Source organism: Zingiber officinale, chromosome 7B, assembly GCF_018446385.1.
Source record: "Zingiber officinale cultivar Zhangliang chromosome 7B, Zo_v1.1, whole genome shotgun sequence".
Taxonomy (NCBI): Eukaryota; Viridiplantae; Streptophyta; class Magnoliopsida; order Zingiberales; family Zingiberaceae; genus Zingiber; species Zingiber officinale.
The window spans coordinates 57,393,488-57,409,943 of NC_055999.1; the positions used below are offsets into that span (position 1 = coordinate 57,393,488).

At 35.1% G+C, this 16,456-nt stretch overlaps 2 protein-coding genes across 4 annotated transcripts; one reads left to right on the plus strand and one right to left on the minus strand.

Moving 5' to 3' along the window:
- Nucleotides 1–537: 537 nt before the first annotated feature.
- On the minus strand, nucleotides 538–7,568 carry LOC122005766 (endoglucanase 24-like). 3 transcript variants are annotated; one of them, XR_006118531.1, is made up of 7 exons: nucleotides 7,085–7,568; nucleotides 6,482–6,765; nucleotides 4,889–5,326; nucleotides 4,419–4,566; nucleotides 2,108–2,274; nucleotides 1,594–1,974; nucleotides 538–962 (listed from the first exon to the last, which is right to left on the minus strand). XR_006118531.1 is itself a non-coding variant. In XM_042560953.1 (6 exons), exons 1-6 carry the CDS (start codon nucleotides 7,293–7,295, stop codon nucleotides 1,645–1,647), a joined length of 1,578 nt encoding a protein of 525 aa, XP_042416887.1. In that variant the 5' UTR covers nucleotides 7,296–7,568; the 3' UTR covers nucleotides 1,397–1,644. The 3 variants fall into 3 exon arrangements, 1 of the variants encoding a protein (XP_042416887.1); XR_006118532.1 differs by lacking the exon at nucleotides 538–962 and adding an exon at nucleotides 1,397–1,507; XM_042560953.1 differs by lacking the exon at nucleotides 538–962 and having other exon boundaries at nucleotides 1,397–1,974.
- A 3,836-nt stretch (nucleotides 7,569–11,404) lies between these two features.
- LOC122004359 lies at nucleotides 11,405–11,842 on the plus strand. The gene is made up of 2 exons (XM_042559261.1): nucleotides 11,405–11,518; nucleotides 11,618–11,842. The coding sequence occupies exons 1-2, from the start codon at nucleotides 11,405–11,407 to the stop codon at nucleotides 11,840–11,842; spliced, it is 339 nt and encodes a 112-aa protein (XP_042415195.1).
- The last annotated feature ends 4,614 nt before the right edge of the window (nucleotides 11,843–16,456 follow it).

Genomic DNA, 16,456 nt, shown 5'->3' on the forward strand with positions numbered 1-16,456 from the left:
ATGATAACATGTTTCTAATTGTCATTCTAATCAATTGGAGGCGTAAAAAAAATAACATAGACCTTTCTATATAAGTTCTTGGAAATATTTGTACCTCCAAATGGGGCACACAATTAAAGAATGTTGAACTCCTGAATTGTCTGTTGTGAGCGCTTTTCGATTTATCCTGATGATCGATGGAAAATTTTCGTGGAACCGAACCGATCATCCCATACTCGACGTTACCCAGCTTGATTAATCATTTTTTTTTGAAAATATTTGTGCCTTACAAAGTTGCACAAAAATATTTAGACACTCCTCTGACCTTAAGTTAACAATATACTCAAAAATCTCCAAGGACTTAGACAAGATTGAAGGTTTCGACTCAAGATCTTCATATTTTCTTTTAAATTAACTTTTAAGTGATTTATTCCTAAGGTACATCTTGTGAAAAGATAACTCTAGTAGAATCTTTACTGGATAAGTCATATAGATCATTAGGAGTAGAGTTTATGAACCACGTAATATATATATATATATATATATATAAAACACGCATGCACCCTCAAATATATACCAATTGCATTGTCTTTGATTTACATTTAAGGTGTATTGTCTATTCACTCCTTCCACTGTAACTAGTCTCAACAAACTGAACCATCAATCCTAACAGTTGATGTCATAGCCCAAGGCTCTAATTTGAAGAACTAATTGATTATAGAGCAATAGTCAACTTTTATCTTCCCTTGCTACCCCGTTTAGAGAGAAAAGTTCGCCTTTGACGGGATAAGGAGGAGGGGCTGCTGGAGCTCCTTCGTCCTTCGTCCTTCGTCCTTCGTCCTTCGTCCTTCGTCAATGACTTGAGTCTTCCACGTCAATAAAGAAAATCAACCTCTCCGGTGAGGGAAAGTGTCCCTCCTTCCCCACCAATGGAGTCTCTAAGAGAGGCCTGGCGCTCAATGATCAAATTTGAAAAGTGCTAGCTGAAGAAGGGAAAGGTAATGCATGGTTTGATCAAATTGAGCACTCGTATATACAGCACTGATGACAGCAGCTCTTGAGCAGGAGAAGAAGGTCAAGTAGACTACAACAAAAAGAACTTGAGAAAAATCCAAGGAGCCTCCATTAGCTCGAGGGAAAAAGGAGCTAAAACAGAAAATTAAACTAAAATCACAAGGCATATACAAATAAATATAAATCAACCTTAACCCCTTAAAATTAAACTATATCAAATTACAACTAACACAAATAAATTTCAAAAAGCAATGGACCAAGTTAAAATTTTAACGCTTTTATTTATAGACATGACTGACTTCCAAACATGCATTTAGTCATCGTGCAATTGGTAATCCAATTGTAGGTCCTAATAGAAGTACCATTACAATCGCTAGTCATTGTTTATTTATTTATTTATTCCTTTTGGAAACAACTTGACGATCTCATTTATATATCTTTCTCACGAGACATTACACAAATCAATCTATATACACCTGCAAATGCTACATGTACTGATAGGACACAACAAATGCTGCAAATCAAGACACTTGAAACTTCAAAAAGAGAAGAAAAAAATGAATTGCTGAGCCCGTGGTAAATAACAATGAGATGACTTGCCTATGAATGCGAGATTTTGACGTGTAGAGGCCATGGCTTGTGACGAAGAACCTAAGGGAAAGAAGTAACCACAGAAGAGGTGGTGACCAGGCCAGACAGCAATCCAACCAGTACTGCATTGTTGTAGGTACTAGGCTCAGTCTGCATAGAATTGTTGCGGCTGTCGATGAAAGAATCGTTCTTAAATGGCCCACCCACAAGTCCTCCTAGGGCTACATTTGGGTTCGACTTTGTCGAGTTGAGCCACTGGAAGCCATCACAACCAGTCTTGGCATTAGCTGGAATTGATGCCCCCCTATGGTGAACCTGTTGAGGATAGCTGGTTCCATATCCTACCAGGTAACTGAGCTTCATTGGGTTATTACCCAAGATGTAGTCAGCCTGAAAAAAAAAAGGCAACTGAGAATGATTAGCTTGTCGGGAATACTTTATCGCCTCACAGCAAAATTTTACAAGAAAAAGGATTCAAAGTCATGACCATTGCCACGTCAAATGAAGAAGTTTCGAGTGTTACCTGGGATACAGCAAAGTTCCGTAGATCATTAGGAGAATAAGTCTTTCCACTGCACTGGAGTTCGGGCGTCCGAGAGGTAAGCATGTAATCACTGTAAACTATAGCCAAGAATGAAGCAGCAACTGGATGCTGAAGAGCATTCCACTTGTCTACCCACACCAATCCACCTAGAATGTGAAAAATAACAAGATCAGGATATATATAAGGGTATCCCATTGCTCCACGAGAGCACAGAAGCTTTGGATTAACTTTTTTTTTAATCACTGCCTACATACTCTGTATGAGATGGTTGAAACTTAACAAAATGATTCACTGGTTTCACATAGATATTGGATTTTGAATCAAGAGCTGATGATATTTTTTGACACAAGGACTTTACACGATTCTTAAGAGAAGCAATCGCATAGAGATTCTACTGGCGTCAATTCGCATTGTCAAACAAGCACTTGAGAACTTAATACATTACTATGGTTTTGGCTAAAAAAACTTAAAAGCTAACTAATTAATCATTTAACAAAAAGTAGCATATTAACATACCCTGAGAAAATATTTGACTATGATGTATCACTAACCTCTGTTAGCATGTGTTGACTCCAGTCAAATTTGTCAAACAATCCAATAGTTTTGACAGCCAAAACTTGATGCATTCTTAAGATATCTCGATCAGAAGTGATCAGCCACGACACCCAAATTTATTTTATACTATAGATCATGATGGTATTATAAATTATCTCAGATATACAAAGAATTGATAGAAAGGATAGAGCCTTGATATGCTAGTATTTTATATGAAACATAAAATTCAAACAATTTGCTCTAGTATATGGTCAAACTAATAACTATATCCAAATTATCATCATCCACTGTTTTTCTTTTAATTTTGTGTAAATATTATTGTCTACAAGGTACCATTTTTATAGTGACAATGTGATCTTATCCACTCTGCTGTTTAATCTCAATTTCTATTGTTGGATCAACAAAAAGTTTATTCAATCATTACATAATCATGCTTGAGAAAATGGATTATATTATAACACATTAATATATATGGCATAGCATCTTACAAATTTTAGTTATCCAAATGTCAACCTCAGGAAACATGGGCAATTATAGAATTACAGAAAAATCAGATTAGAACAAAGTAAAATTTGGATATGCAGGCGCATATGAACTGCTCTAAGAAGTTCCAATCAAAATAAGGATTATAGATTGCAATCAAGGTTTAAAATCAATCTCGTGCAGTTAGAGTTGTAGTCTTGGTTCAAAAGAGTACGATATAGGAATCATACAATACTGACACTCGACGCACTCCCAAGCATGTAGAAATGAATTCAAATAAGTTTGAATCACCCAATTCTCATCCTTGTAAGTCTATAAGGGTTAAAAAAAGAAATTTGAAATAAAATTTTGGAGCAATAATTACAAATTTATAAGTATGTCAACTATTGATTCATCCTTGCTGATAACAAAACAAGTATAACAGATCATATGGCAAATTAGCAAGGTTTAAATATTCTTTGTTAGAATTTTGGTTTCCTGCCAGATAATTTTATGATTATGGCGCCATGTTGTGTGACGTTAGCATTCTTCAGCATGTATTGAAGTATGATGAAAAGAATTTAGATGATTTTTCCTCCTTTAATATCTTTCACTTATTTTATTTCCATCTAAGACTAAAACTAGAGAAACTAGATACTCAATTGAATTAAAATTTTATTATACTGTGTCACACCAATACTCAATACGTTCAACAAGTGTTAACTCACAGCAAGATAAATTTAAATACACTTTAGTAATCTTCTTTTACTTAGAATTTTCACATTGTTTATGATTTAAAAAATTATTTTTCACATTTTTTGGTTCAATCTATGTTGAGATTAATTTACATCACTATCGCTCGTGTAAATCTCTTCTACTCATAACTTTTTACTTTTAGAAATATTATAAAATACAATCAATTGATTACAATTTTACATAAATAATTTTAAAAACCATTTAATTGATTTCATCTTGATGTGTGCCAAAGAATGTTGAGAGTTAAAACATTATAATTCTCTTTAACATGATCAACACAAGTAACATAGGAGAGATTACTTATGTTGATAGGTATTGGATTTCAATAATTTACTTGTAAATTTCAATTGTGCTATTTAGCATGACATCAAATTTCAAATTATAATTACAATTCCTCTATGAGATGCAAAAGTTTAATGAAACAAGGATATTATTAACTTGGTATCAACAAACAATGAAAATAAAAAATAAATGTACAAGAACTAGATTTATGGCACTTAACCACACAAAATCTTACCATCTGTTCTACTAAAAGTGGCCGTAGGGGAATCCGGCAACAAACCACACATCACTGCTTCAGCAGTTTGTCTATACAATTGCAGACCCTTCATCTCTGCATTTGATGATTGATGAGAGCCAAACAATTTTATCCTAGACAAAAGAACCTGCAAACATGAAAATATCATTTAACTTCAATAATGTTAGATGTAGTTGCTTGCACTCATATAAACAACTATACCAAGATAACAAAAAGTCAAATCTGTGTATTTTCAAAATGTAGGATATGCAAATATTGAGATGATGGCCTATGATCACATCAACACAAATTACCTACAAGATTTTTACATTCGTAGTACAAATATTTATGAAATTAAAAAAATATCTTAGTCAAACAGAATAAAAGATTACAATTTAAACATTTTTTTAAATTAGTTAAACCCATTGATAGCAGAAACCATAGCAGCATTTAATGAATGATAAATGCACCTGAGTTCCAGCCCGTTTGTCATCCCAGCTGAACCATGTTGGCCTTCCCCAGTCAGCAAAAGCATTTCCATGTTGCACAGTTACATAGCTTAGGTATGTTTTATCTCTAGTGGCATGAAAAAGCCAGCTAGCGGCCCACAAGAGTTCATCCTCATAACTAGTAGAGTTGTAGAAATTCTGGACTTTCGGAATGCTGACACTATAAGAACCTCTGTAGGTATCAGCAAAAGTAAATAACTTCTGGGCATGCTGAAGGAGCAAATCTGAATAGGTTGTGTTAATATTTTTGAAGACCAAGGAAGCTGCAGCCATAGCAGCAGATGTTTCAGCTGCCACATCTGTTCCTGGAGCAGTTTTGTTAACTTGAACAAGAGGCCTCTTTTCTGCCATTGTTTCTGGCCTTTCCCAACATTTGTGGTCTAAATCAGGATCACCCACCTGTAAGGATGATTAAATTCAATCATGCTGGACAACTATTATATAGAAAAATAATACAGGAACTTTCATTTTCTAGGAATGAAGGTGGACATTGTCAGGAGATGCAAGGGTTTAACACACATCTAAGTGCATGACTAAGAATATAGATCCTTTTCCTAATAATTATCTGTCTGCTCAACATATCTTATACACATTCCTCACAGAAAATAGGATCCAAAACTTACAATTATAAACATGCTTATTATATATCAAATCCAGAACTTAAATTCTTGTATATATTTTCTGTTTTCATTTTTTATATTTTTAAAAAAATTAATAAAAGCAAATATTTACCATTAATCTATAGCAACCATTCACCTCTAATAAATTCGAAAGTGTCAAAAAGTTAATAATAAAATTTTGTTTTACTTTCCTTCTTGATTTTCAAATCCTACGTTTTAGCAAAAAAAAATATGGAAATAGAAATTCTTCACTTGTTATGATTGTTAACTTAATTTGCAAGGTTCTAAGTTGGCAGCAAATACGAAAACCAACAGAAATTAAAGTCAAAACCTTTGAATAATAAATTACTCTATTCTGAAATCATTGTGAAACTGATTTGCAGTTAAATACCAAACCAAAGGCAAAGTGGAATATCTGATTAGTAACTTTGAATCCTAAAGAAATTAGTTTGTTTTGTCATGAATGCACTGCACCTTCAATTTATGCTATAGTTCAATAACCTACTTGATGCCGATGAGTTGAAGAAAATAGGGTTGGCTCCCTAATGAGGTCACTAATAAGGGCACCGTGTGACATGTCCTTACAATGGGTGCAGGGCACACCCCCAACCCCAAATTCAGTTGAAGCATTTCTCGGACCTGTCTTCATTTATGTGGCAACCAGATCACATGTCATGGCTCCAGTCTTTTTCTGACCCAACCTGACCTGGTCTGTGTCCATCTTGATTTCTATTCTGTTTTCAACATGTTTGAGTGTTTCTCATTCTGGAGATACATGAGGTGGTGTTGATTGTGTAATCTAAATTATATCAAGCAAAACCTTCCATCATAATAGGCGAAAAATATTAAAAGTGCACATATGATGCTGCTGTCCTGTCAAACATGTCCTACTTTAAACAGGCATGCGATAACAAAGTGTGAAACTTCTTCTTACCTGGATGTATAGCACATTGTCGGAAGGGTGGGCATTTATCAAATAATCCGTGATCCATTTGAGAGCATCTAACGCTATCTGCAGCTGGTTCACAACATCCATTTGGTCACCGTATTCCAGAATAGACCATGACAACAATGTTGCAGTATAAGCCATGGGAAAACCAAACTTAATGTGATCCCCTGAATCATACATTCCTTTTGATAGGTCTAATCCTGCTTCTTTTCCATCATCCAAAGCTGAATCCCCTCTCCAAGATATCTTGTTGTCGACTAACTTACCCGCTGTAAGAAATTAACAAATTTATCCAGGTTCTACAATGTCTGCTGTTTGCCAAGTTAAGAAGAAAATCGCATATTTTGATTGGTAAAAGATACTCGTTCTGGATGAAGCCCAAGAAAAGAATTTCAGAGCTGTACTTTCATTAATGTCGAATAGAAAACATCGTAGAAGAAATTGCGAATTTGGCATTAAAAAAAGAATTGAAAAGAAAACACACTATTATACCAAATTCACAGATTATTTATATCCACGAGAGGTATAAATCTGAGCGTAAACTTGAGAGAAGCAAACGACTTTGGAGCTGAGAGAAAAGAAAGCTACATTTTTGAATTTGGAAGAACTGCAGAGCTACTGCCAGAGCATCAGCATACTTCTTATCGATGGCCCCGGGTGGCCCGGGAACTGGGAGGGCGTCTCTGTGGTGGTGATGCTTCTCCTTGATCGTTAACACGGCTGCCACGGCGACGAGAATCGCCACTGCAGCCACTATCAACCACCCGGTGCACCCTTTACTGTACTTGGACGACACCATTATCCAATCTCCGCTCCCGCTTCAGATCACAGTTGAAATAACACCTAAACCCTCGAAGATCACAGCCAGCGGAAACAAGGTCCAAGGGGCATCCAGAGACGCTTATTCCACCGACAATGCGGTCAAATGCAAGAACTCGAGCAAAGGAGATGGGAATTTGAAGGGTTCAAGAGAGATCAAAATGCAGAGAAGGATCAACCGGCCTGCGGCAACCAACACACCGTCTGTCTCCAAGCCCATCTTGTTCACCGACACCCTCGGCAGTACGGATCGGCCACTTTGATTCGTATATGCTTGTATGTTCGACTGACGTGTTAGTGTATGATAGGTGGAAGCATTGTTTGTTCCTTGTGTGTGACGTTAAATCCACTACCCCGTACCATTACTGAGACAGCAAATCCCACCCTCCATTTTTTTACTTGAACGTTCTTTTCCTACGCACGGCTTAGCTACGCTGTCCGACTGGGCTGTATACTGAGGCTCGGGAAGAAGATAGGAGTCCACGTGGTTTTAGTACAGTAAATTGTCAGTTCGGAAAGTGGGCGCTTACAAACGGGTATCGTTGGATGGAGTTTGGGAGAGAGAAGCAAAATCTTATCATTGGAGTTGGTGTGGTATCAGATCACGGATTTATTGGGCGGTAGTGTCTGACGTTTTTAATTTGTATTATGATGTTGAATGATACGTGAATTACTTGGTGATTTTGGGGACTAATTGCTGTTAATTATAAATAATGTTCACCATTCCCTAAATACAAATATCACGCGATGAACTTAAGATTTAATATTTATTAAATAGTGTGTTCCTATTTTAATATACAAACCGAGTCAAATGTCCAAATTTACTTGATAAAATAACGGGATTGGATATATTTTATTTTTTTTAATTTTTTTACCGAAACGTCCCAGTAACTTTGCCAATTAACTAAATTGCACTTTTAAAATGATCCAATCCTATATCCTATACCCATTTTACCTTTCTTCATTTACCTTAATCTGTTGCTGTCGATTAGGATGTTTTTTTATTAGAGAAATAGACAGTTTGTTTTTTAAAAAAATATTAATTCATATTCAAAAAAATATTACTTTCAATATATTATACCAAATTGATATTTAACGACATGAATATAATCAAAAGAACTAGATGAACACATAAAATATGATTCCATATCATTCTGAGCTCACTAGATCCATTAGCTGATTTTAATCGAAACTAATCAAAATTGATTGATGGACTTAGAGAGTTTAGAATAATGTGAAATCAGATCCTATGTATTCATCTAGTTTTCCTGATTATATCTATGCCATCAAACATCAATTGGGAACAATATAGTGAGAGTAATAATTTTTATAACACAAATTAGACTTTTCTAATATATTTGTGTTAAAAAATCACTGTTCTCAATATAGTGTGTCAAATTGATATTTGAGAATATGTATATAATAAATAAAACTAGACGAACATGATTTCATATTATTCTGTTCTCCCAAGGTTCATCTATTGATTTTTCTTGAAATTGGTCAAAATCAACTGATGAATCTAGAGAGTTCAGAATGATATATAATCAGATTTTATATATTTGTCTAGTTCTCTTGATTATATTCATACCCTTAAATATCAATTTGGCACATTATATTGAGAACAGTGATTTTTTAAACATGAATATGTTCAAAAAATCTATTTCATGTTAAAAAAATCATTGCTCGCAATATAGTGTGTCAAATTAATGTTTGAGAGTATGAATATAATTAAGAGAACTAGACGAACATATAAGACATGATTTTATATCATTTAGAGCTCCGTAAGTCCATCAACTAGTTTTGATTATTAAAAACTAACTGATAAACCTAGAGAGCTCGAAATGATATGGAATTATGTTCAATGTGTTCGTCTAGTTCTTTTGATTATATTCTGTTGGTACTTAAAACACTGGCTAATCAAACATGTGTTTTGATATTGATAAAGGTTTAAAATTAACGGTTGTTGTGATCTAACAAGGTTGTCTGAGTATGCAGAAAATTTTTAGTTGAGGCTAGGTAAGAAGTCCTGGTTAAGTAGTGTACTGGGCAAAAGACTTGGCAGATCAAGGACATCAGGCAAAAGTCCTGGGGGTTGTGTACACTAGGCAGAAGTCTAGGTGGATCGAAGATCGAACATCTAGCGAAAGTCCCGGAGGTCAAGGTCAGATGCTGAACAAAAGTCCAAATGGTGTTTGTCAAAATGTAATTTCTCCTTAGAGGAGTATGTGAGAACATGTTCCCCATTAAGAGAACAGTAGGCGTCCATTCCACCTAGAATTTCAATAAAATTCAAAGTCAAAATCAGACAGCTCCGAGACCGTCCTGATCATTATAATTATTATATTATATTTGTCTTGCTAAGTCTGTGATGTAGGAAATTGAAAGATGAATGTTAGTCTAAAAAAGGGCTTTCAAGCGCTCGGAGGTTCCTTTATAAAAGGAGTGGTGAATCCTCTTTTGGCTATTCGAACACCTTCGAATATGTTGGCTTATACAAAATCATCCCAGACTTACACCTCCTAGGAGATATTTTGTCAAGATATCAAAGTATAAGTTTTATGACCAAAATAACTTGAATACCTTGAGTATAAGGAAACTTGCACTCGAGCTCAATGAGATCTTCATCGACATATAAAAAAACAACATGAAATCTCATAGCAAGTCACATCCAATGAATTAGTTATCCATAACTATCATCCACATATAATTCTCAACATCTCAATGTTTCCAACTAGTGAGGATTAATTGCTTGGATAAATCAATGAGTATAACATATTTTAATTTCACAGAATTGATGATATCTAATCTCATTAATTCATTCAATATTTCAATACATATATAATTAGATATGATAAGATTCTCATTAATTATGATTCAATCATAATTTATCTCATGTTATGTATTACATTGTGGATTTCATTAATTAAATTTAAGATTAAATCACATACAATATATAGAATTATACTAAAAAATAAATTTTATTTATCAAATAAATAATAGGACACTCTCAAATATAACATATCATACATGATTTTTGTTTTCGTGCTTAAACATTTTTGTTTTTGCGCTCAAACTCTTGATTCTTGTTAAAAGATTTCTTCACCTCCATAATCCTATTCTCCATTGTATACTCTGTGCATTGATTTAGAACTTTTTAATCGGTCAGGTCTTTAAAAAATCATATATGTTATTCACCCCATAAGTTCTAGCGTAGAAACGGTCTTACAAAGGTATTAGGTTTTGATATTGAAGGAACTAACGCCACTTTCTAATAAGAAATGGAAGCGAGTAAATAATGTCACTTTCTAATATAGTAAAAATAAAAAGGTAAATAAATTAAATGTATTTTTTATTCTTCTATACTGTAGGAGAATACGCATTCAACTTAAATAACTTCAAGTCTTTTTTATTTTTCAAATTTATTTTTTAAAAAGTATTCTTAAATAAATTAAAATATAAATAATAACCTTAATCATTGTGAACTATGAATCATCCTAATCGATAATTTTGAACCGTGAAGTATAACCACCCTTGAAAATTAAAATTAAGGGTTGAGATTTTTTAAATGGTTAGTTTTAAACGGTTGAACCATTGATTTCAAATTATGATCGGGTCTAAAGTAATGTTGAATGATTCTAGTGTACCAGTTGAGTGAGTAGTTCGAAATTACCTGTCTTGCTAAGTGAGGAAATATGAAGGATACGATCGCACTCTTCCTAATTTATTCAATGACTTAAAATCCTACATCAAATTTTCATGCCTTTGTAGAAATCTTTTCTTTCCTTTAATTTGTTATATGTAATAAATGAGGATAATAACAAAAATTTTAAGAGTAAAAGCTGGTGTATTTGTGAGTTTATTTGATTAAAATCACACAAACCGTTAGCTACGGGTCAACCTTTGACGAATAATCATCAGCCATATCCACCCATTCCTTGCTTAATATAGCCATCAATTACATACCATCCATCCTCTCCACCTTACTTCTTCCTATATAACCATCCCCATTTCCTCATTCCAACTCACCTCACCTCCTTTAATCACAAAAGAAACCTTCACACAAGCTCCACAGCCTGACCCTTGTCAGCCATGGGCGGTTGTGCGAGCAGACCAAAGGATATAAGCAGCAACGCCCCCGAGGACGACAATGTCCCTGTCATTGCCGACCAACCACCGGTAACTCCTGTAGAGATCCTTGATCGGGTATAGGCATCCAACAAATTGAGGCAAAATTATTATCTTCATTGACCAAACTTTTTTCCTCGCTCTATAACTCTTATGTGTGTGTGCATGACATGATAGGTTCCCGTATTAGAGAGCGTGAATGAAGAGCCAATTGGTGTCAAAGAAGAAGGGGATATGATAGACCTAAGCCAGGACAACAAGAAAGAGCCCAAGGTTGATGAGGTGAGTGATAGTGATAAAGAAGAGTCAAAGACAGAGAAGATAAGTGAGAGCCCACCGATCACAGAGGAGAAGATTGAGGAGGTGAAGGTCAATACCCAAGAGAAAACAAGCCAGAGTTGATCTCACAAATACACACATATATATAAATATGCATGGAGTTAATTGTTTGATGTGATCACTCTTATTTGGCTAATTATATTGTTTCTTCCAAGTGTTGTCACTGATTTATATTCGTGAGTTAGCAATTTAATATATTATTTGTTTCTCACTCTTTGGCCTTAAATTAATTATAATTATTTTATTCTTAGTTACTACATGCATATGCACATATATATTATAGTCTCCCTGTGCAAAAAGTCTCGGCCCACTGCGTACTTGCCACCGAGCTACCGTGATTTACCTCCCTCGTGATGACCCTGGGCAGGGTGCGACGGGGGCCCTGAGGGCGAAGGTTTCGCCTTTTGCCACATATATATTATAGTCATCTTTACTCTCCTATCTATTCATCGTAAATTTATTTTACATTTTTAAAAAATTAACAAATGATTTTATCAATTTCTAGTATAAAATATAAAAATTTAGTATTGATACTTTATTTTTTTAAAAAAATCAAAATTTTAGAAAATATATATTTATTTTATTTTTTATTTTTTTTTAAAAAAGGAAATTAGAACTTATAATTAATAAATTTTTAGATCAATGAATCAACATAAAAATTAATTTAGAATTTGAATTATAATATAAAATCTATTTATGATTTGAAGTCGATGCTACAAAAATATATCCAATGCTTAGTTGTAGTGTTAAAGCAGAGGGGAGAGTGGATCCCCACGTCGACTTGAAATGTGGTAAGTCACTGAGTTAGGCGTCAAGGTGTAAATATGATTCAACATGGATGTATAAGGAAAAATTAAAGGCACCAGAGGTTATTTGTAGCAAGTTCTTCCAATGCTTAAGTCATTAGCTGGGAGAATAAGAAGTACAAAGAGAACTGAAATCATAGAGAAAAGGGGTTTAACGTACAGCTACCAATCAGTGTATCTACCATTTAATTCTAGCACAACCAATTATATGTGAATGAGACTCAACTTGGGCTCTTAGGTTGGTGGGAAGTCTACCATTACATTGAGATCTCAAGAAAAAGGGTTAAGAGTCGAACATGAAAAGTTTAGCAAGTTCAGGTAGGCCACACCTGAGTGCTCAGATTTGCCAATTTTTTTGTAAGTTGACCTATATCGCTATAAATTATAGCCAAACTATGCCACCATAATTAGTTGAATCATGAAATAATCTTTAACAATCATCCCATCAAATTGGTTATGACTGTTGATCTTTTCAAGGCTTTTTTGCATCATGGGATGCAGCGGGGATTTCTTAAGGCTTGTGTACAACATCAAACCAAAAGATGTTCACATAATAACCTTTGGTTTTCTTGAGGTCTATTTGCACCATTGAATCAAGTGGTCTAGTTGTATTGAGGCCTCCTTGCACCATCAGATCAGACAAGAAGGCCTATGACCACCAAACATTATATTTCTCCCATTTTTATACTTTCATTCAACCTTTGTGTTCGACATGCTATGACCTAACTCCCATAAATCTCTTTTTCCCCTTTATTTTTATTCTTTTTTCATCTTCATCTAAATGTTTTTTAGGTAGGGTCTTTCGGTCCAACTAGTGAATCTAGTACTAGTTACCACTCTTTCAAAGATGTATACTTAGTGTTCTTGTATCACTATGCTAGTTGCAAGAAGTATCAGAAGGCCCCACTCAGTTTATTTAGTTTGAAGTAAAAGCGGCAAGAGTCAATTTGGAAGTACATCAAATGCTTTACTTAGATGGCATTGGAGGTCCCTTCCACAACATTAGAGACTGTGACAAGTGCCTTAGATTCTCCCAAGGCTTTTGAGAAGGAGAGTTTTTTTGAATCCCAATAAAAAGGCCCTTGACTAATTAAGATAAATTTCTCGAGAGAGCTGAGAAATACATTAATACAGAGGAGGGTTAGTGGTTGAGGAATGAATAAAAAGCTGTTGAAATTGCCAATAGGACAGAGAAGGTTGGAATAAAGGTTGAGTTCTTTGGATGCTTTATTCCTTCCTTATACACCCCTCAGTCCATCCAAGAAAAAAACAAATGAAATTTGCAAAAAGAACTAGGTACTTCAATGTTCCCCGAGTTATGGAATGGGGCCTAGAAAGCCCCAATCTATTTTTTTTTTTAATTATGAGTACAACCTCGACAAGCAAGTCATCGGCATCAATCCTCGATTAAGGTCACTCCAAGTTTCAAAGTAGGGCTCACAAGAGAAGGTTCCAACTTCATATCACCCGAGACCATCGTGGGTGGACCATAAAAAATAGAGAGATCAAAATCAAGACATGAACAATTACCCTAACCTAAGAAATAATCAACATGATCTCAAGGTAACTACGAACAAAGATTCCAAATGAGCACAAATGGATTACAATGAGACGGAGTCTTCTTTGATTGGTTTTGAATATCAAGATCTTGAGGGTGACCTTCCTTCATAATATTCACTAGTTATTAGGTGTGCATTGACTTTGAAAGTTAAGTCAATGTACTCTTCAAGCAAGCATCTGATCAAATGTAGATCAAACAAGCTGAGTTGGAGTTAGTGACAATTGAATTGTTTGGATTCTCAAGGCATGTCATTCGGCCCCTATGTCAAATTAGCTTCGCATTATCGCTTAAGGAAAAGCCATGGAGGAGGATCATTATGGTCCATTTTACTATTGTAGATGCTCCTTTTGCCTATAGTGTAATTATGGGGCATCCATCCCTAAGCACCTTCTTGGTAGTAGTCTTCCTTTACCTCCAAAAGATCAAATTTTCACTATGAGTAAAGCTTGGTGAAGTTGAAGGAGATTAACAAGCTTCTTGGAGGTACTAAGTGAAAATGGTCTAGATCAGCTAGAAGAGGGCTCAAGGAGTAGGTGAATTTGAGGAATATAAAAGGAGTGTAGGTCAAGAGGTGCACATCTTGTAGGAGTTGACCTCCATAGTAACTACATGCTAGGAGCTCAAGTGAGTCGAGGTCATCCTAGGGTGCTCAGAGAAAGTCACTTGAGTTGTTGTGTGCCTAAACCCCAACTTGAAGGAGTTGGTATGCTAAGTTGTGAGGAACAGGGAGGTATACATTGGGTTGTCTCATGACTTGGTTGGAATCTCCCCACAAATGATGAAGCATTACCCCAACATCACTCCTTAGGTCCGACTAGTAAAGTAAAAGAAGAGGCACTTGTTAGACACAATACAATCTGATGCCAGAGATTTTACGGGGTATTAGCTGAATTTAAATTGCACTGAATTAAATTCAACTTACAGTAGAGATGACCTGTGTTAGTTAGAGCCCTAGAGCCAATCATTTGATGATTGTTGTATGAACTCATTGTATCATATTCTTATATATATAAAGGCATTTGTTTATGGTTATTATGCTTACTTGTATTGGTGTCAAATAACTAAGTATAATAGCGTCCTTGAGTAGAAGGTTCTTACCTATATCAATCGGTTAGTTGAATCGATAGTGAGATGATATAGGGAACACTACTCTTAATCATTCCTAGTCAAGTATTAGCATTCAGGGACAATGTTAATGCGACGAGACTAGCATGTAGGTCAACTCGATGACTTGATCTCACAAGTCATGGATATAGAGATATCAAGTTGACACATGGGTATGCATTGGAGAATGTATACTAAATGACCCGCCATGAGAAAGTATCATGGATCGTTATATGAGTGTCATATACTTTCTCATGTGGCTATTAGTATGACTATTAGTTCTTGGACCTGAAGTCACCATGGTTCCCTACATAAGAAGTTACATACTTTGGCTTCGTCAAACGTCACCCGTAACTGGGTGGACTATAAAGGTGATTACTGGATATGTAACAAATTATGCGGAGAGATGTGAGTGATGTAGATGAGATCTATCCCTCCTATATGACGGGAGAGACATCGATATTCTTGATAGAGTGAGACCACTAAGTGCATGGTCATGCCCAAATGAGTCAATATGAGATGTTGAGCTCATTTGATTAAGTGAGTCTACTTGGGATTCAAGATTTAGATTGATTAGAGGATGATACGGTCTATGCCTCACATTGATCAATCTAGATGTCAAGGATAGAAGGACACTTGTCATATATTGTGAGGGGTCACAATTAGTAGTCACAAGGTGATGTTGGATCTCAATATTCTTGTAACTTGGGTAGTAATGATGTGTTGCTAAATACCGCTCATTACTTATGCTTCTAAATGGGTTTAGGAGCATTGCCAACGTTACAAGAACCTATAGGGTCACACATAAAGGGCAATTTGATGGAGATTATGTTCATTTGATGTACCTAGACGATTAGGTTCATATGATGAACCAAATTGGATTAAAAGTAATCCAAAGTAAACTAATTGAGTTAGACTCAATTTGGTTCATGTGTTAAATGAGTCTAATTTGGACTTAGACTCATTAAGCCAATTTAATTCAATGAATAGAGATTTATTAAATTAAAATTGACTTGAACCAATGGTTAGATTTGATCAACCATGGGAGAGAAGTGGTCAAGTTTGACTTGACTTGAGAGGAAGATGAAAGGTCAAGTTTGACTTGACCATTTGCCACCTCATTTGTGAGTTGGCATTAAGTGGGCTAATAATGATATGTCACATCATCAAGGCTAGCACATGTGTGTGCCACCTCATGAGGGAGAC